The 20,924-nt window shown below is 34.7% G+C and overlaps 5 protein-coding genes across 8 annotated transcripts in view; 3 read left to right on the forward strand and 2 right to left on the reverse strand.

Annotated features, from left to right (window-relative positions):
• Positions 1 to 4,388: 4,388 nt before the first annotated feature.
• Positions 4,389 to 9,240, reverse strand: LOC103505813 (exodeoxyribonuclease). The gene is made up of 7 exons (XM_026821041.1): positions 9,021 to 9,240; positions 8,597 to 8,833; positions 8,162 to 8,294; positions 7,702 to 7,817; positions 5,621 to 5,789; positions 5,142 to 5,325; positions 4,389 to 4,866 (listed from the first exon to the last, which is right to left on the reverse strand). Exons 1-7 carry the CDS (start codon positions 9,045 to 9,047, stop codon positions 4,749 to 4,751), a joined length of 984 nt encoding a protein of 327 aa, XP_026676842.1. The 5' UTR covers positions 9,048 to 9,240; the 3' UTR covers positions 4,389 to 4,748.
• LOC103505814 (serine/threonine-protein kinase 11-interacting protein-like) lies at positions 6,666 to 18,702 on the forward strand. Its single transcript, XM_008470178.3, has 4 exons — positions 6,666 to 7,014; positions 10,826 to 11,220; positions 17,681 to 18,181; positions 18,304 to 18,702. Exons 2-4 carry the CDS (start codon positions 10,843 to 10,845, stop codon positions 18,700 to 18,702), a joined length of 1,278 nt encoding a protein of 425 aa, XP_008468400.2. The 5' UTR covers positions 6,666 to 7,014; positions 10,826 to 10,842.
• LOC103505808 (WD repeat-containing protein 82-like) lies at positions 9,595 to 12,690 on the forward strand. The gene is made up of 2 exons (XM_008470172.3): positions 9,595 to 9,726; positions 11,496 to 12,690. The coding sequence occupies exon 2, from the start codon at positions 11,505 to 11,507 to the stop codon at positions 12,492 to 12,494; it is 990 nt and encodes a 329-aa protein (XP_008468394.1). The 5' UTR covers positions 9,595 to 9,726; positions 11,496 to 11,504; the 3' UTR covers positions 12,495 to 12,690.
• On the forward strand, positions 12,722 to 16,654 carry LOC103505810. Its single transcript, XM_008470173.2, has 3 exons — positions 12,722 to 14,545; positions 14,880 to 15,040; positions 16,147 to 16,654. Exons 1-3 carry the CDS (start codon positions 12,964 to 12,966, stop codon positions 16,354 to 16,356), a joined length of 1,953 nt encoding a protein of 650 aa, XP_008468395.1. The 5' UTR covers positions 12,722 to 12,963; the 3' UTR covers positions 16,357 to 16,654.
• A 165-nt stretch (positions 18,703 to 18,867) lies between the features above and the next one.
• Positions 18,868 to 20,924, reverse strand: part of LOC103505815 (TRIO and F-actin-binding protein) — a 110,535-nt gene continuing 108,478 nt past the window's right edge. For all 4 annotated transcript variants that reach the window (XM_026821045.1, XM_026821044.1, XM_026821046.1 and 1 more), the window contains one exon: positions 18,868 to 20,851. In XM_026821045.1, the coding sequence (XP_026676846.1) occupies positions 20,101 to 20,851 (751 nt within the window). In that variant the 3' untranslated portion in view covers positions 18,868 to 20,100. The remainder of the gene's footprint in view (positions 20,852 to 20,924) is intronic.

Below are 20,924 nucleotides of genomic sequence, written 5' to 3' on the forward strand. Positions count from 1 at the left end.
TTCAATTTACTGTTTATGTGAACGCCTACAATTTTTGTTTTCGCGGTATCTTACAGTCTAAAAGCATCCTCTATGTATATTAGACAACACATTTTCAACAGAAAAGATTATCTTGACTGAAATCTTTTCAATTTACTGTTTATGTGAACGCCTACAATTTTTGTTTTCGCGGTATCTTACAGTCTAAAAGCATCCTCTATGTATATTAGACAAACTTACCAGAAAAAAATATTATTTCAAAATACCCTCAGTTTTGATTTCCCTTCACATTTTAGGAATTTTCATTTCTAATATTATTGTCCAATACGATACCTATACTACATTTTCTAGACTTACTTTTTCAAAGTGTGATGTCGTATACGAAAAGATTACAAGACGTTACCAGAAAAAATATTATTTCAAAATACCCTCAGTTTTGATTTCCCTTCACATTTTAGGAATTTTCATTTCTAAATATTATTGTCCAATACGATACCTATACTACATTTTCTAGACTTACTTTTTCAAAGTGTGATGTCGTATACGAAAAGATTACAAGACTTGAATTTAAGAAATTTTCATAGTAATGTCCAGGTATTATGTCCAGCAAAATAATTATAAAGTCAAGTTTATTTTAATGATAAAAAATGTGATGTATTTATTTTCAAAGGTATTACTTTATTTTTCAATAAGGCTGTTTAGGACTCCATCCTCTTGCGTTTATCTCCTCTGAAGTTGCAATTATTTTAAACGATAGTTTGGACCTTAACTGAACTCTTATCTATCTAATATGCATTTTAAGACTTACCCGAGACATCTAGTACTCGGCCTTACTCCATGACTTTAAACACGCTTATCTTTCAGTCACCCTGGTTGAATTGTATGAACAATGCCTATTATTGTCTGCTTAATTTCTGACACACCTTCAGACGTTCAGTGTCAATACATCCTTGTCAAAACAACGAGACATCTAGTACTCGGCCTTACTCCATGACTTTAAACACGCTTATCTTTCAGTCACCCTGTTTGAATTGTATGAACAATGCCTATTATTGTCTGCTTAATTTCTGACACACCTTCAGACGTTCAGTGTCAATACATCCTTGTCAAAACACTAGAGGAAGTAAAGTGTTTTGATTGGAGATTTCATCTCGAGTCTGTGATTCTAGGAAATGAAGTGATCAGGGTCGAATCTCAAGTTATGGAGTGTGAAATGACACAGTCGTTCTTGTTGTTGACTTTGGCGACTACTAGCCAAGACCACAGTCGGATTTTAAAATTTAAGTTTTAGCAGTCTGATTGGCTGATTTCAAAAATTTTGGCCATCATATTGCTAAATTCAAGAATTTTCATTATTTAGAGTGAGTAGGATTGAGTCGAAATGGCTTTGCATTCTGGACTCTGTTTGTTTCGATGTTTGTCTCTTCTGGTTCAGTCTCATTCTGGCAATATAAACAGGGTATAATCTATTTCTATTCTATTCTAACAAGTGACGATGCTAAACGTCATTGCGCCAATTTTACACAATGTTAAAACATGTTGTTTGTAGCATTGCATGGACGTAGGCATCAATAAACTTCGAGCATTCATTATGTTAAAGATGGGTAGACAGGCACATCTTTCCGAGACAAAAAAATAATTGAAACGAGAGAAAAAGGGTTTTTGTTTTTTACTCTTAGAACGCCTACGTTTTTATTTTTTCTAACACGAATCTTCCGGATATGTTTTATTGAACTAATACATGACAATACAAGACTGCCTACTTATCAACCGTGTATGTAGTTGTAGAGGTTTCCCTTTCAGTCCTGAGCTGACTAGATTTCAAAGTCTGATCTTTTCACGACAGAAAACAAAAAGAAGAAAATATCGAACAAAAAATACAAATAACTATAAATCCGTTGATTTTATATAAAAAAAATAGGTCTGGATTGCAAAAAATGCCTCAAATTTTCATATTTCTATTTCATTACTAACTAAAGTTAAAACAATAAAGGGTAAATGAGTCTACCAGTTCAGTTTGAAAGGGAGATACCTAGCACATAATATCTTATTACATCGAACATTATTTATTAATTATTATCATTGTGAAGAAAAAATATTTTTATCCTTTTAAGGTAGCTGCGAAGGTCTTGCAGTGTAGATGCTTCAATTCATATTCGTTAAGGTTACTGAGTCGGTGTCTCTAGGACTTCGGGATATTTGAAATCATCAGGGTCGTACATAGAAGGAATTAGATTGAGTTTGTTCAGAGACAGAACGACTTGTGAGATCGGTTTTATCATGTAGATCAAAAGCGCCATAGGACCGAGTATTGAGAAGTGTATGTTTCGCCTTTTTTCAGGAGAAACTTGAAATCATCAGGGTCGTACATAGAAGGAATTAGATTGAGTTTGTTCAGAGACAGAACTACTTGTGAGATCGGTTTTATCATGTAGATCAAAAGCGCCATAGGACCGAGTATTGAGAAGTGTATGTTTCGCCTTTTTTCAGGAGAAAAGTTTAGAAAAAGGTCGACAATGTTGACTCTTCTCTGGACTTGAGCTGGAAATTTATCAAATACTCTCGTTTCTACAAACCACGATGGTTGGATTAAATCCTTTTTTGAGGTGGTGGAGGAGGAGGAGAAGGCAGACAGATAATAGGATAATTGTTTCATGTGCATGGACCGTTATTAATCTAGAACTAATCAAAATTCAAAATCTCGTGGTATACCCTTACTCGGAGATGATGGTCATGTAGCTAAAGGTATTAGAACTTCAAAGGTTTCCTATGAATAAGCAAATAAAAGGCTTTTTTAATTACAAGCTGGGCCCGTCCCTCCGGGAATTTTTTAGCCCGTAGTGATTAGAGAAAATCAGTACCTATGTACCTACCTCATTTGTTTAATACAAGCTGGGCCCGTCCCTCCGGGAATTTTTTAGCCCGTAGTGATTAGAGAAAATCAGTACCTATGTACCTACCTCATTTGTTTAATATTCAGTTTATTATTATCCTTGATTTGATTTTTTGATTTTACTTTCATGTACCTAATGATTTAAAATCAAGACTAGAGCCCGTTCTCCCTTTATTCCCAATATAAGGTTCAAGTCACCCATCCATTTATTGGCCTTGCTCGGCGTAGCTTAACATAGGTGACGCTAAAACCGGTCTTAAATGATCGACTGAAGTGTTATCTAAAACTTTCTCGCTTTGAGTTCATAGGTCGTCGCGACAAATTTCGAGATCAGAGCTCATTTGTGTGAGAAAATGTGAAAAAAATCCCCCAAAAACCAGTTTTTTTGGATTTTTGGCTTTATGGTTTTCTGGACAAAATTTGCACCACCATTTTCGTGATCCTGGTAAGTAAAAAGACCCGTAAATAGGTCGACCAGGTTTGGATAAGTCCTTCTATGGGAACAGACAGACTGACTGACAGACAGACACACAGACGACACCGAAGCGAATACAATAGTCCGTCCCTTATACCTTTTCATTACTGTTGTAATAATAAAGGAAGGACGGACTAAAAAATGGAATATCAATTTTTAGTTTAACATCAAATAAACGCAACATAGCAAACATCGAAAATGGAAATGTTTTTTTTTATCTGTACCTATGTGTCTGAAACTTCGACACATGGGAAATTTATTCCAACGTAAAATTAAAGTAAAAAGACCCGTAAATATAAACGTATTGAATACGAATCAGACAGTATGAAAATGGAAATGTTTTTTTATCTGTACCTATGTGTCTAAAACTTCGACACATGGGAAATTTATTCCAACGTAAAATTAAAGTAAAAAGACCCGTAAATATAAACGTATTGAATACGAATCAGACAGATTCTTCGAGTTAATAAGAGTAGTAGAAAGGTATCTATTAGAAAAACGCATAGTCTGTGACGTAAATAAAAATAATGAGTACACAGTAAACATACAAATGGTAGGTACAAAAACAACGCTATAACATAACAAAGTAATAAAACAAAAATTGGTTTTCGTAACAAAACTAATGAATGGAAAAATATAAAATAGGTATGAGGGAAATACACTAATAGATGTAGCAGACATTTTTTACCCACGAAATCCATATTTGAAAATATATTGTGTCATTAGCAGAAATTAATCCCAGAAGCAAAAAAAACTAGACAGGTTTCATATTCACATTTATCTGAATTATTACAAGGCTCACGAAATGTTTATGTTCTTTTTCCGGTTCCATTTTAAACCTAAAGTTAAGCCTACACTACAGTCGATCGAAATCGACTTAAACCCATAATATGAAGTAAGTAAGATCAAGGTGGTGGAAGTACCTACCTGCTATCTTATTGCTACGTTACATCTAATAAAAATTTTATACAAATAGGTACAAGCTGGGTAGGTAGGTACTTTCATAAAACCAGACAATACCAGGCACCTATTGGGAAATTGCAGTTCCATTTTAAACCTAAAGTTAAGCCTACACTACAGTCGATCGAAATCGACTTAAACCCATAATATGAAGTAAGTAAGATCAAGGTGATGCTGATCAAAATCGATCGATCCGTGTATACTGTATAGGCTGCTTAACAACAACAATAATTGAAAGTAATTAAGAAAAACGTAAAGAAAAAAAAAGAAGAAGAAGAAGAAAAAAAAAAAAAAACAAAAAAAACAAAACAAACAGAGCAATACCTACATCCACAACTTTGTTCAGAAATAGACATAGAACACTGACGGAACTGTAACAAAACTTCAAATGATGCTGTATGCAACAGATCATTTTCTGTTACAGTTAATGGTACTTGGTGTTCAAATATTGAGGTGTAGGACAATAGGGCAATGGTCACTGCCATGAATATTATTTCTAATAACATTATCACACACGTTATCCATGAGTCTGTTGGAGACAACAAAGTAGTCAAGTCTCCTGAAAAAAAAAAGGAAATTAGTGGTCAGAATTTACGTTGAAAAAGGGTCCCCATGGAGCTTCCGAAGACCCAAAATTTAATGAAATTACGCGATCCCTTTGTCCCTAATGAAATTACAAGGCCCAAAATAGTTTGTGCTAAATCAGTATCTAAGTATTTGTTATCAAAATTGAATCAAACTCGTTGGTTTACAGATGAGTAAAAAATCGCGAGTTACTTCCACTTCACTTTAGCTGTTCAATAAAAACAACTAGTAGGTACTCAATTTACTTACCATCCCGTATTTCGCGATCTAGCAGTCTTGGACATGTAAGACCAGTAAGTGTACGCTCCAGTCCTCTTGGGGTACAAATGTCGGAATGAATCTGTGAAGCCTTTGTCTAGAAGTGAACTGAACGAGTCTCGCTCCTCAATTGTGAACCCAGCACTGCGGGTGTTGGTGGTGGGATTGGCCAAGTCTGAAAAATTAAACCAAAGAAAAAATAAAATAATATTAATAAATAATAAAATTAAAATAAATTGGTCCCAGTCCCAGGTACTTTCTTAGTAATGCTTTCGTGAGCCTTCACACAGAAAATGGTAAGAAGCCTCTTAGGTTCGCCACAAGTAATTACTAATCAGATCAAAAAGATAGATAAATAGATATAAAAAAAAGATAGATAGACAGATTAAAAAGACCTACTGATGGAGGTGAAAGCCAGCAAGTGCCCCATTTTAATCACCCACCAGGGGTGGATATATGGAGATACATACCTATAGGTTTATGAGAAACATTCAAATCTCCAATCAGAATGACGGGTTTCTCAGCATCTAACTTTACCAGATGTTCATGGAACAGTTTATCCCATTCCAGTCGCTTGTCTAAAGTTTTCAATCCTGCTCCTGCATTGGGCACATCTAGAGGAGGAAATAACAAAACAAACTATTTATTTATTTATTTTTAATTTTCAAAAATGACACAGTTTTTAAGCATTCAAGTGAAACAGACAAAAGTCATGGAAACTTTCCAACTTCTTGTCTAAAATCATGGTGTGTTTGGCAAAGCAAGTTATCATTTTGTTTTCCCACTCAATAAGAATCACTGGTTTGATTATTACAATCAGTCTAATTAATACATCATTTTATTGATTGATTTTTTTTTTGGTTCTATATGCATTTTCATTGACCACTCAAAAGAGTAAAAAAAAAAAAAAAAAAAAAAAAAAAATTAAAACCCACAAAATTAATGTGTAAAATGGTGATAGGTCTATGTTGGTGTAAAATGGTGATAGCCAACCTCAGTGGTGTAGTGGTTAGCGCGATGGACTACGGATCTAGAGGTTGGTGGTTCCAGTCCAAGTCGCCAAGTCCAGTCATGAAATTTAGCGTAGTGCATTAAGTTTAAGCAGGGAACGACGCGACATTTGTGACAAGTGACAAGTATTTATGCTTATTGCTTAACTTAAGTAACTTTAACACAAATAATAATAAAAAAAAAAGGCCTTGTCGTTTCTCATGGTAGAAAGAATAAGCTGAATGCTGAATAAGGTCGTTTCTGTTTCTGTTCTGTAGAGCTGATACTTGCGTGAGCGGTATTTAACGCGCATGTATATTAGTCAACCCAAAAACATTTCTCTCAATCGTTTTCTGTTTCTGTTCTGTAGAGCTGATACTTGCGTGAGCGGTATTTAACGCGCATGTATATTAGTCAACCCAAAAACATTTCTCTCAAAATGCTTGCTTCTCGCTGGTTTTTAATCATCTGATTTTTGTTTTGTGTCTGCCTAGGGCTAGGGAAGTAGGTACCTACGCAGTTTATTTTTGTGAAAAAGAAAAAAAAAATAATAAATTAAAATTAATTACTTACCTGAATACCCATTTCTTTAATTAATTTTTGCAAAATTGCCTCATCTTGTGTGATTTCAACTGTTGTATTAAGTACATTCTACACTACACTCAGTCAATTTTTTTTTTTCAAGACATACCTACAAGAGATTTTTCAGAGTGTAAATTTGTCATTGAATCTCAAAGTACCCACCTACTATTTGATAACTTCTTGGAGGACAATCAGAACTTGAGAAGCTTTGTTATAATAAAGAGATAAGAGTAATACTATGCAAACTAACGAAAGAGCTTCTAACTAGAAGATTGTATTGATTCAGAACTTTGTAAGTCCTTACCTCTACCTTTTCTTTCCTAGGTATTCTTTTATCATTGGCAATCCTACATGGACCCTCTACAGTAGCTACCACAACAATTTACGATAGATGCAATTTTTCCTTTCTTCCTCATATAGTAGGTAGGTATGATTAGTTTAGTATGGCTGGGGGATGTTAAACAGGGAGTAGACCAGCTTAGGCTGACTGAGGGACTTTTAACTTTAACAGGGAGTATGCCAGCCTGAATTTCCCTTGCTAAAGAAATAGCATAGGTTGAATTTGAAGGCCATCCACTCGTGAAATTTGTAGCCCAAAGCAATTACCCTAGATAGGGCTGCTGAGAGGCTGATGAAAAACACCAACCCTGTCTGTAGGTACTTGAGAAAAGGCAAAGAAAGAGAAGAAGAAGAAGAAGAAGAAGAAGAAGAAGAAGAATTGATACAATTTGTTGAATTTAACTCTTATCAAACTGAAAATATGACAAACAGAAGTTATAGGTGTCCCTATAATAAATTAGTTAAGTAAAATATCCAAGTGAACATCCAATTTCAACAATTTTAAAGAGCTACGTTTAGCTTAAAACCCTGTAATTTGAAAGCTTATTAAACATAACAAACTAGCAAAAAACTTCTAGACTTTTTTTTCATGCCTATGTTTGTGTAGTTCTCAACTCTTTCTAATATAAAATGTATTGACTATATTACTGTTACAGTTTCTACCATAATGCTCATTTTTAGTTCCAAGACCATAGGTTACTTTGTTTGGCTTAACTTTGGTATAAAGGCCTACTCCTGCATAACCTGCCTTTGGACCTGAAACATAATTGAACACGACTCAAAACTATAGGCACATACATAGGTCCCCACTCAGATATAGGAAAGTACTTTTGCCGAAAACTCAAGTCCTGAGGAACATAAACTCTACATAAGGAGACTTTTGATCATCATTTCATAAAGAGTTTGCAAGACAAAGTTTGAAAGTTTGCAAAGTTTGAAAGACATGGGGCAATAACTAAAATTATGATTGTAGGACTCAAGGATAGCTAATATTAAAAATCACATGACAGATTGTCACATGGGGCAATAACTAAAATTATGATTGTAGGACTCAAGGATAGCTAATATTAAAAATCACATGACAGATTGTCAGAACTTACTTGATAACCAGTAGGTTTTGTACTCAGGAAATTTCATCTTAACTTCAGGAGGCAGTTGAGTTTCATGACATTTAGTTTCTTGAAGACAAAAGATATCAGCATCCTCTTTCTTAATGTAATCCAAGCCCTCTTTCTGTAATGGGAGAGAAAATATTTTTTTTTTTTATATTTTTTTTTTTTTATTTTTTACTGATGGGTTTTCCGATTGTACATAGATTTTAATTAATAAATATTTAAGAGTTTTAAAAAATAAATAAAATACTCAGTGTCTAATCAGGTAACCAATTACTTCTACGGGGTCCCAAATTAACCAATTTCTCATTTTACTTGGTGGTTAGAGTTCCCCCTGTCAAACCTAACAGGTAGGTATGGCTTGACTATTGTAATGGAAAGTAAAAAAAAAACTCATTATTCTTACATCTACTGAATACCAACCTTAACACATGCTCTCAGGCCAGCAACATTCCAGGAAGCAATTTTGAAATTGGGTTCTTCACCCAATTTATTTTTCTTGTTACAAGAGTAGTCAATTTTATTCAATGACAGTTTCTCATTCATTGGGCCAGTTGCTTTGTTTTCAACAGATCCACTCTTGGTCTTCTTAGTGTTAGCATCAGAATCTTCTACTTCACTCTTTCTTTTCTTCGATGACTTTTCTTCCTTGTCAACAACCTGTAATTGGTGGATAGGTTATTAGTTTACCTATAGATTGTAGACCAAGTGTCAATGGACAGAGGCTTGAAAGATGGAAAGGTTGAGACTTTCAAGAGACTTGCAGATTTTTTCTATTACCACCGAGTCAACCTATTGGGTACCTACCACCTAGCTAGGTAGGTAACATCACTGGGTATGGACTTACTTTAGCAGCAGCCTTTTTTGGTCCCATGTCTGTTCCGTGAATGGATGCTGACGACACTATCAATTGACTGACTAGACTAGCATTAACTCTAGAAGGGTGTGACTGGTGTGAGGGGAGAGAAAAATGCTGAAAATGACTAAAATGAGGGAAAACGAAGTTTCGACCAAAACAGAGTCCTGTAAAAACCGCTAATAACGCTATTTTGATTTTGAAAAACGAATTCTGACACTATCACTTGACTGACTAGACTAGCATTAACTCTAGAAGGGTGTGACCGGTGTGAGGGGAGAGAAAAATGCTGAAAATTACTAAAATGAGGGAAAACGAAGTTTCGACCAAAACAGAGTCCTGTAAAAACCGCTAATAACGCTATTTTGATTTTGAAAAACGAATTCATGTTTATGTTTATCATAGAATTCATAGATCATAGGTGAATAGAGCAAAAGTTTCACCTTTGAAATTTTTCAGATAATGTTTTCATGATGAATAGTATTTAACGCGCACCGTTATGCGCACACCTTTATGTTTACATTTTGAAATTAAATTTTATTCTGATCTGCTCATTAGTCATTTCGTAATTCGTTTCGTTTCGCGTTTCGCGGGTCTGGAAATACCGGCACCGGCTGCAAAAGTGATCAAAGCATTAAAGTAATGTTATAATGTAGTTAATTTAAAGTTGTGATCTCATTCTTAATATTTGAAATAGGTGCTCACCATGGCAGCCTCTGACGGATTTTTTGGTTTTTCCATAGGACACCACACTATAAAATCAAACAAATATTTTTAGCGTTCATATGCTAATAGAGATAATAGTTTTCATCACAATTGCTGATCGCTCTATTTTTCAAAAATCGTTAGGGCTAAAGTTTATGAGATCCATAAATGTTATTTAGGTACAAGGAGGTAGTAAAAATTTACTAACCATATCTCGTTTTTCTTTTTTATTTATTTATTATTATTATTTATTTTCAGATCTTATTGTACATTTTTATACATACCATGTTTTTATTATTACTTAAGTTTTTTTTATTATTATTTGATCATATTTATGGTTGATTTGATTTTGAAATACATAAATAAAGTAGTCAAAAATTATAATATCAGAACCATATTAGGTATTAGCTTTTTTAACCCCCCCTAGCACTCACCCTGCAATTTTCGGAAGAAAAAAAAACACTCAATTTGTAAAAATCAACTGTTTTTTCTTCAGATTTATTAATGAAATTAGAAATTAAAAATTATTCACTTCTCATATTTTTGGTTAGGTACACTGAATTTTTTGGACAAAATCTTTTTTACCATTGAGATATTGGTAAAATTGTGTGCAAGAGAGTTAGGTACATTGGTAAAGATTAATTACTGGAGGAGATGGTGAAACTGGGGAAAATACAGGACACGCGTGTCCCATACGGGACATTTTGAAAAGTGCCCAAAATACGGGACGTCCCGGGAAATACGGGACATCTGGCAACCCTAGTCTGTAGGTACTTGAGAAAAGGCAAAGAAAGAGAAGAAGAAGAATTGATACAGTTTGTTGAATTTAACTCTTATCAAACTGAAAATATGACAAACAGAAGTTATAGGTGTCCCAATAATAAATTAGTTAAGTAAAATATCCAAGTGAACATCCAATTTCAACAATTTTAAAGAGCTACGTTTAGCTTAAAACCCTGTAATTTTAAAGCTTATTAAACATAACAAACAAGCAAAAAACTTCTAGACTTTTTTTTTTTTTTTCATGCCTATGTTTGTGTAGTTCTCAACTCTTTCTAATATAAAATGTATTGACTATATTACTGTTACAGTTTCTACCATAAACAAAATGGATAGTGGTGCATTATCAAAACATATCACTATGTTTGCAGAAGAACTTCAATCAGGAGAATTGTCTTTAGCTTTATCTATGTCTGCATTAACATGTATTAATGAAATACTGAAAGGACCTATTGAAAATAACTCTGTCCTCAACAAATCAAATAGTACAAATGATTTCAGTGTGTTGGAAGAAACTGCAAAGAGATTGATGTGTCTCAAGTTGTGTCCCGGCAATAGTTTGGCAGATGAATCTGGTGTTTTAAATCTGTCTTGCTTTCCCAACATATCTTCCTTGGAGATAAAAAGAATTGACACCGAAGAAATTGTATTGAACCCATCCTGTTTGATCAAATTAAAAGAAATAAAATGTATGCTTGCACAGAAGGCTGTACCAAAAATCTTGAAAATAGTTGCCAAGTCAGAAAATATGTGCAACCTTACCAAATTAGACTTGCCGTATAATAAACTTGGAAGCTGGGACTTTGAACTATTGCATTCACTGTCATCCCTGGAGAGCCCTCATTTCGTTTCGTTATTCGTTACTTTCGTTTCGCGGGTCTGGAAATACCGGCACCGGCTGCAAAAGTGATTAAAGCATTAAAGTAATGTTATAATGTAGTTAATTTAAAGTTGTGATCTCATTCTTAATATTTGAAATAGGTGCTCACCATGGCAGCCTCTCTCGCTCACAGTCGGTCCTCACGAACAATCACAAAGTGCTCTGAAAACTTGGTTCGCAGTTACAGAGTAGCTAAAGTATTCAGAGAAAATACAGACAAGATAAACAGTTTGGACTACTCTAGTGATGGCAGTTTGTTAATATCTTGCAGTGATGATGATCAGATCATCATATATGACTGTGAACAAGGAACAAGCAAGAACACTATCAATAGTAAGAAATATGGTGTGGACCTTATCAAGTTCACCCATTCTAAAACTACAGCAATCCATGCTTCAACTAAAGTTGATGCCACATTGAGATATCTATCTTTACATGACAACAAATATGTGCGTTACTTTCCTGGCCATGTTAGAAAAGTGAGCTCACTAAATCTGTCTCCTGTGGATGACTCATTCATATCAGGATCATATGATAAAACTGTCAGAGTGTGGGATCTGCGTCAACCAAATAATGTTGGTATGATACAACTCTCGGGAAATAAACCTATTGCAGCATATGATCCTGAAGGTCTTGCATTTGCTATTGGTGTGAACTCAGACTCAATCAAACTCTATGATGTTCGCTCTTATGATAAAGGACCATTTGCCAGCTTCAAATGTCCTGGGGAAAGAGGATGTGAATGGACTGGATTGAAGTTTAGTCCAGATGGAAAACTGATTCTTGTCTCTACCAATGGGTCTATCATACGTCTCTTTGATGCATTCAATGGAAATTGTGTACAATCCTTATCTGGAGTTTTGAACAACAATGCTAGTCCTCTGGAAGCAACTTTCACACCTGATAGTCAATTTGTAGCTAGTGGATCTACTGATGGACAGGTTCATATCTGGAATGCAGAGAGAGGATACAAGGTGTGTGTCCTTGATGGGGATCATCCTTCTGCTGTACAAAGCTTGCAATTCAATCCAAAATATCATATGCTGGCATCTGCATGTTCTAATATGGCATTCTGGATTCCAACACTATCTGCAGACTAGTCTTGACTGTAAAACTTAACTTACCTCCTATACAATTTTAGAGGTTATTAATTTATGAGTTTTATAATATTTTGTTTCTATATTGGACATGGTGCAATAAGTACAAATTTTTCTTAGGTTATATTCATCTTCAATTATTAGGTATTATTATAGGTATTAGGTGGTTAAGATGTTATATTTGCTTGGAACAACTGGAAAGATTTTTTTTTTTTTTTTTTTTTTTCTAATGGGACTTCAATATCCACCCAGAGAAAAAGTCAATGAAGAAACCAATACTGAGACCAGGTCCAATAGTAGTGTTAGTATATTTGCATCCTCTCCTATCCCTACAAGTTCTATAACTGATGAACTCGACCTTGAAAGTTCATTGTTGGACCATGAAGAAACGTTTGAAAGTACTAAAGATCAGGATATTGGAGAGTATATTCTACCTGATCAGTTCACAGAGGAAAGTTCTGAGAACCAGTTGATGGACTTGAATGTTTCCCAGAATAATGATGAGAGTCCTGACATAGAGGAAACAGAAGGCACAAATTACATTTTCACAGCCACTAAGGAACCTGACAACAAAGATGTATTTCTAGTTTACAATGATGTATGTTTTAAAGAGAAGGATTCTCTTAATGTTGATAAGGTCATTGTGTGGCCTTTGAAGCACATGACAAGTTGCAGTCAGCTGAATAGTGATGGAAACTTTACACGAGTTCTAGTAACGTTTCATTCATTCAAGCCAAGTCTCACAGAACGAATATACTCCATGGAAAGTACGGAAGCTTCTTTATTCTGCTCTCTTGTTAGAGAAGAATTGGAAAGTAGGCCTCTCAGTGCTATGAATCAAACAGCATACCGCTGTATCAAATGTTCTACAATATTCTCGGTTGAAAAGACAAACAACAACAAGTATCAACGAGTCCGTTGTCAAGCGTGTGGTAGCAATGCTGTACTGGAAATGGAAGAATCTCCACTACCTTCACAATACAATGGGAACGTGGACAAAATTACCGAAGCTAAAGAATTGCTAGAAGCAAAAGAATCAAATGACTTTGTCAAATCCCCATCTCAATCAAGCATTGGCTCTGCCAACTCATTGAAAACAATTCAAGATGTTCCTACACACCGTAGAACTGACTCTGATATCGAAGTCATAAGTAACCCGTCTCAAAGCAGCGTGGAAATATTGGAAGTTTTAACAAGAAAGAAATCAAGTGAGGAGCGTCAGCTAGTGGCAGTACCTGAATTAGTGACCTTACCAGAACAGAGTGTCACCCAGGGGCTAACAGAAAGCTCTTCATCAGGGTCTCTCACGGATAGCATCTGTACAGCTTATGATGGCAGTAGAAGACGCACTGTAGTTCATGATGATTGTACTGTGCTTGTAGAAGAAGACGAAAATAAACTTGATAGAAATGAGTCAAACAACTACTCAAAGAATTTGAAAAAGAAATCCCTCTCACTTCATGAGGAGCAGAAGAACATTTTCTTAAATGAAGATTCTGTACAACTTTCTTTCTCAGACTTTAGCAAGATTGACCACAGGGTAAAGCTGCATTTGCTCACAGTTCATTTCAGAAATAATGAGGACTTTGTGTGTTCGTTGAAATGTCGCACTGTAATTCCTGACCAAGGTGAAGATATACAATCAAAGCTCATAGTTTTCTCAACTTGTTTTATGCATGTGTTCAAAATAGTTGGGAATACAGCGAGTGATATGATAGAATCCTGGCTTAAACCTGAACACAGTTATAACATCAACAGTGTGGAAAATATAAGCCTACTTCCCTATGACTTGGGATTTCACCTGATTATCAAATCAAATCAATACACCAAGGATATGTTTATACTTCTCTTGGACACCAGACGAACACTCAACTTTATGAAATTTGTTAATGAATGTTCGCATTTCAAAACATGGAATTTGGGCGTGAATGTTGCGGGGTTAGAAAAGGTGCTGTCAGAAGCCATTGTTCATAGTTTGGAAGAAAATTCTGACACTTGCTCAGTCTTCCTAGTACCTGTCCTTCACAGCTTTCAAATTGAACACAATGTACCTCGTAAGTATTGTCCGATTTTGCTTTTTCCTGTTGTATTGATGAACTCGCATAAAAACGTTATCTCCCGTGACATGAAAAGTATGATTGCGTACTTGTATACTTATCAGAATGACTTATCATCTTATTACTTTATGTAATTGTTTTGGGTCGATATCAGTACAGCCACGGTAAAGCTCTTCATCTAAATCTGATCCGATATACCTTCATCTTAAGAATTACGAAGACGTTCCTTTTATATGAAAAGAGAAGAGGAGTCAGTCTAAGAACTTTTCATAATCGATTTATAGATCTTTTTGGTGATACTTTAACTGGAATATTTTGCTTCTACTTTCAGACATTACATCATCAAAGCAAATGGTAGCTGTGATCCTAACAGAATCGTATATATCGCTCAAGTACACATTTTGTGAATCTCTTCTACATTATGATAACAATTCAACTTCTCTCCCTTTCACGATAGACGGCTCTACTTCAATCTCGGGTCTTCTCAATATCGTAAGTACCCAAGTACAAGAACCTAATTTTATATTTTAACTTACCTGTGGACCTTACACCCTTCACGTATCTGGGGGCTCTTATTGCTCAAAAAACGATAGGTTCTTGGACGATATTCGACTAATTAAGAGCGCCTTTGCTACAGAGGCAGGCCAGGACAAATACGGCATTTGTCGCAAATGTGAACTGTTTGAAAGGTAGTATATGTACGTCAAGAACGAAATGAAGAAAAAAACATATTTAGTACAAATATACCCATCTGCGAAAGGCTGAAGGGAAAGGCTTTTCTTTGGCACCTCCCTTCGCCTAAGATCAATGTTAAAAGGACTTTCATGAACTCCAATTTCTGTTCGGAAATTATTCTAAAATCTAAATAATGTAGGGTAGATTTAGACTAATTTGGTAGAGTAAAACCGGCTTAAAGTTTTACAGTAATATTGGTCTGACCATAATCCTTTGTACTTATCTTAAGTCGCCATTCGCGAATCCTAGGATTCGGGACAGCATTTAAAGTTTACTGAACGACTAGTTAAAAATTTGTATAAAGACGTAAAGTATACCTACCTATGTAGTGAATATTCTGATCTACCTAATTTTATATTTAACTTACCTGTGGACCTTACACCCTTCACGTATCTGTGGGGCTCTTATCGCTCAAAAAACGATAGGTTCTTGGACGATATTCGACCAATTAAGAGCGCCTTTGCTACAGAGGCAGGCCTGGACAAATACGGCATTTGTCGCAAATGTGAACTGTTTGAAAGGTAGTATATGTACGTCAAGAACGAAATGAAGAAAAAAACATATTTATTCGTACTTAAGGTTTGAAGTTATATTGAAATATAAGATTATATAAGAGCGTACTGTTTCGTGTGATGGCCTAATTTAGACTAATTTGGTAGAGTAAAACTGGCTTAAAGTTTTACAGTAATATTGGTCTGACCATAATCCTTTGTACTTATCTTAAGTCGCCATTCGCGAATCCTAGTATTCAGGACAGCATTTAAAGTTTACTGAACGACTAGTTAAAAATTTGTATAAAGACGTAAAGTATACCTACCTATGTAGTGAATATTCTGATCGGCATTTAACTAAATTTTTCACAGGATATCCAGAGGAACAAATCCGAAGATATCGGCTGCTATTTCGCCACTCTCATGTTCGAAGTTGAAGACGATGACAGTAAGAAAGACATTTGGAAGATAGGATTCGCAACTCAAGATGAGCTGACGGATTTCACTGATTCGGTTCAGCAAGGTTGGGAGAAGTTGTTTGGTGTTCAGTTTCCCAATGTTTCCTATTCAGATGAATCATAAGTAGTCATCCTGAATGTCATTAATTTTTAATCTTTAGTTTTTTTCCGGATTGTTTTCTTACTTTCCTTATCCTATAATAAGGAAGGTAATTTATTTTGGACACGCTTCTTTAGGATTAGTTTTATGATCACAGACAAACGCCTAATATCAAAAGCATTATTTATACCCATTCGTTGAGGGCAAATCCTTCTATAGTCTTCAAATGGAAAAGAAAAGAATAGTGTCTATTCATTGTGACATACAAACTTACCAATTTTGTTCCATTCAAATATTTTTTCCTTTGTAACTTTCATAAGACACTTTAATCTGAAGGAATGGTAGCAAATTATATAATTCTCATTGGGATTTATGTCACTTCTTTTTGTTCATTCTCTATTACGCACTTCTGGCATAATATCGTCCCGTACTCAAAATTCAATGGAGCATCAGATTTCTCAAATGGGATGCATTCCGTGAAGACACAACCCATCCGTTAAATTTAATAGTCGATTGAAATTCCACACCTTTCTGAGTTTGAAATCTATGTAGGAATCTTATCGCGCTCCTAATTGGAACGAGTAGCAGTCGAGTGAATATTTTATTGAGATGCTTTGTCATTTCTTTGATGCATGTTGCATTTTTAATGTCGGATATTCAAATTGTGATGTCCAAAATATTCACGCACGTGTAGTTTTTATAGGTATTCAGCTACCTATTACACTCTCCGTACTCCCGTAGATGTGACGAGATCGTAATAACAACTTGAAGGACATATCATTTGGCTATTATGAAGAGCCCAAATAGTTCATTGCGAATAGAAAATACTTTTAGAGGCAGTTTTACCAAACTTGTGTGTGTTTTTATCATCGGGATGATTCTTTTAAATTATTCTAAAATCTAAATAATGTAGGGTACCTACCCTTTACACTAGAACAATTTTAATTGTTTGGATGAACAGATAGCCGAAGTGTCTAGACGTTCATGTAAAGATTTAGGTAAGACTTCACTTCCATGCATTACACTTTAATAAGCAGCAATTAATAAATAATGTTCATTCTTAATTTTAATTGTTTGGATGAACAGATAGCCGAAGTGTCTAGACTCTAGACGTTCATGTAAAGATTTAGGTAAGACTTCACTTCCATGCATTACACTTTAATAAGCAGCAATTAATAAATAATGTTCATTCTTGTGTCTATTCATTGTGACATACAAACTTACCAATTTTGTTCCATTCAAATATTGTTTCCTTTGTAACTTTCATAAGACACTTTAATCTGAAGGAATGGTAGCAAATTATATAATTCTCATTGGGATTTATGTCACTTCTTTTTTTGCACAGAAGGCTGTACCAAAAATCTTGAAAATAGTTGCCAAGTCAGAAAATATATGCAACCTTACCAAATTAGACTTGCCGTATAATAAACTTGGAAGCTGGGACTTTGAACTATTGCATTCACTGTCATCCCTGGAGAGCCTTAATGTGAGTAACAACCGTTTAACAGAAATAGATATTTCTGATAATCCCAAGTTAAAAACTCTAAATGCAAGCTTCAATATGTTGACAAGTATACCTTGTATCTGTATCAGTGAAACACCTGAACTTAAAACTTTATTGTTGCACAATAATATTATCTGTGATGATGGACTTAGTAACCTAAAATACTTGGAAAAATTAAGAGAGTTGAGTTTAGCCAACAATTTATTGAAAGATTATGACTGTCTGTCCGAGCTTTCTGATTTACCTGTTTTGAACACTCTTTCTCTTGTTGGTAACCCCCTCAGTGCAGAAAAAAGCTATAGAATATCCAGTGTCAAATATTTACATGAAAATGCTTGTGTCAACCACTTGAGCTTTCTGATTTACCTGTTTTGAACACTCTCTCTCTTGTTGGTAACCCCCTCAGTGCAGAAAAAAGCTATAGAATATCCAGTGTCAAATATTTACATGAAAATGCTTGTGTCAACCACTTCTTACTGGATGGAAAAAAGTTAAACAAAAAGGAAAAACATTTAGTTGGCTCTTTTGTATCCCCCACATATGCTACATATCAACCTCCTGATAGATCCACAGATCAGTCATTTGAAATTCTTGTACCCACTGTCTCTAGAAGGTCAACTTCAAAAACTAAAAAATCAATAAAGAAAACAAGAGATGCACTCATCTCTGAAAATATAGTTGAAAAAGCACCTAGGAAAAGTATCAATAAGCCAGAGTCTCCTAAAAAACATCTAGAAACTAAGGTACAAATAGAAAGTCTTAGAGATAGATTTGGTGAAGAAAATTGGCTTCACAAACAAGCAGGCTCTGTGATACAAAATCTAATGGGACAAAAACAAGAGATGCACTTATCTCTGAAAATATAGTTGAAAAAGCACCTAGGAAAAGTATCAATAAGCCAGAGTCTCCCAAAAAACATCTAGAAACTAAAGTACAAATAGAAAGTCTTAGAGATAGATTTGGTGAAGAAAATTGGCTTCACAAACAAGCAGGCTCTGTGATACAAAATCTAATGGGACCACTTCTTTTTCTTTAACTAATTTACTACAAATCCGAGTTACTTCTGTCTTCTAGTATTCAAGAATTGTACGTTTATTCTTATCTTATTTGCTATCTTAAAATCAAATGACTTTCGGAAGGGGGAAAAAATCTTAAAAGTGTGAATTGGCCTCAGGCGATTCGATGTCTCAGTGAAAAAGCAATAGGTACTAATCTTTTGAAAGGGCTTCTCAAAAAATTTTCATCCTGAAGCAGTGATGGACTATACACTTACGTATATCAATAACTGGCACAAGGTCTCAAAATCTTTAGATTGGACTGGTCCTAGCTATTGTTTTATGTAAAACCAATAGGTACAAAATTAGCAAGGCTTCTCATCAGTTATACATAAATTTAAAAGAAAAAAAAAATGTGCCCAGTTCCCCCCTTTTTAATTATTTATGAATGTAACACTCTTTATATTTTATACTTATGAATGTTTAGTGTAAATTCGATATGGTATGTCATACTACCTATTTAGTATAGGAGTTTTCTCAATAATACTAAAAATTCAATCGTATTTGTGATATTAACATAATTTTGTCTTTTTATGAAAATATTTTATATTTAATTTAAATACACATTTTTTGAAAATATTTTAATATTTAAATTACATGATGGTCTATTGTTTCAAGTGCGGGCACTTGCTTTGTCTCTTTCTCTGTTTAATGTTGAATTGATTTTTTTTACCGACATAAAATGAACATCTTTTCTTTCGTTAGCAGTGCTTTTAGAAGGCAGGGACAGCTACAACTTCTGGCTATATCCTTATTTGATTCAATATTCTATCTGGTTCAAGTCTCTAAAGCCTTTCAACTTAAAAATAAAATAGAAAGTAAAAATGGAACACAGGTAAATAATCTGTTAAAGATTATAAGTATTTTTAAACAATTATAATAGCATATATTTAGACAAAAATAAATAAATTTTTGGAAGAAATTATTGTATTGGGGAAAAGGAAATAAAAATGGCACAGAATACAAGAAAATTCATGGAATATTATTGTCAATTGTAAAAATATTGTAACATACAAATGTGTTCTTTCTCCGACGAGAAAGAACTTACACTCAGGAAGATAAAACACTATTCTCGCTTGAGAAATAGTGTTTTAATGCTCTTTAGGTAGGATCATACTGGATATCAAAATAATGATGTTATTAAACATCCTCTGGAAGAAAAGCAATTTGATAGAAAGTATCTTCCGACTGAAATGATGGCTCACACTGTCATACAAGGCCAAAATCTGTATGTAACGTGACTTCTTGATTATGTCTTTTCTCAGCAGCCATGTTGCATTCCACCAGAGTATCAATAGAATTCAAACTAATCCCCTTCAAAATATTCTGAGCTGCAAGAGATGAAAATTCCAAAGGAAAATCTTTACATTCTGGGTACGAAGATTCTGAGTCAAGAATGAGACAAGAATCATCTTTGCTCAGAGTACACGAGTCTTTTTTTGGTAGAGACTTCTCTATAATTGTATCGAAAGAATTGTTCTTCAACAAATTCTTGTAACTTATGTGATGAAAATTGTTTTTGTCAACCTCCTGAAATGAATTGTTCACCACAGTAGCTTTTCTCGTATTATTCAGCTCAGTTTCACTGCTGAATAAAGATGGGTTTTTGGCGTTTACAATTTTTTCCAAGTCTGTTTTGGTAAGCGTATTCTCTTTACTACTCGGCACGTTGGCAGCGCGTAGTTTGTTTTTCAAGTTTCGGGTAGTATTGTCAGCTTTGACGTCTTCTTTATTTTCTTTATGGAGCGTTTCTGTAGATTGGCACTTTGTTCTCATGTTACTCTCTAATGTGGTAGATTGATCTTTGCCTTCGGTTTCGTCACATACGAAGGAAGTCGGTCTTGGTATTTTACTCGTGTGGTTGGGTGGACTTGGACTATTAGCGTGGTTGACATGTGACGTTGCTTGCTTCGGCTCTTCCTTGGGAATATTTACTACTATCAAATCCTTCTTGTCTGATTTAGAAGTCGGTCTTGGTATTTTACTCGTGTGGTTGGGTGGACTTAGACTATTAGCGTGGTTGACATGTGACG

This window comes from Diaphorina citri, unplaced genomic scaffold, assembly GCF_000475195.1.
Source record: "Diaphorina citri unplaced genomic scaffold, Diaci psyllid genome assembly version 1.1 scaffold196, whole genome shotgun sequence".
Taxonomy (NCBI): Eukaryota; Metazoa; Arthropoda; class Insecta; order Hemiptera; family Psyllidae; genus Diaphorina; species Diaphorina citri.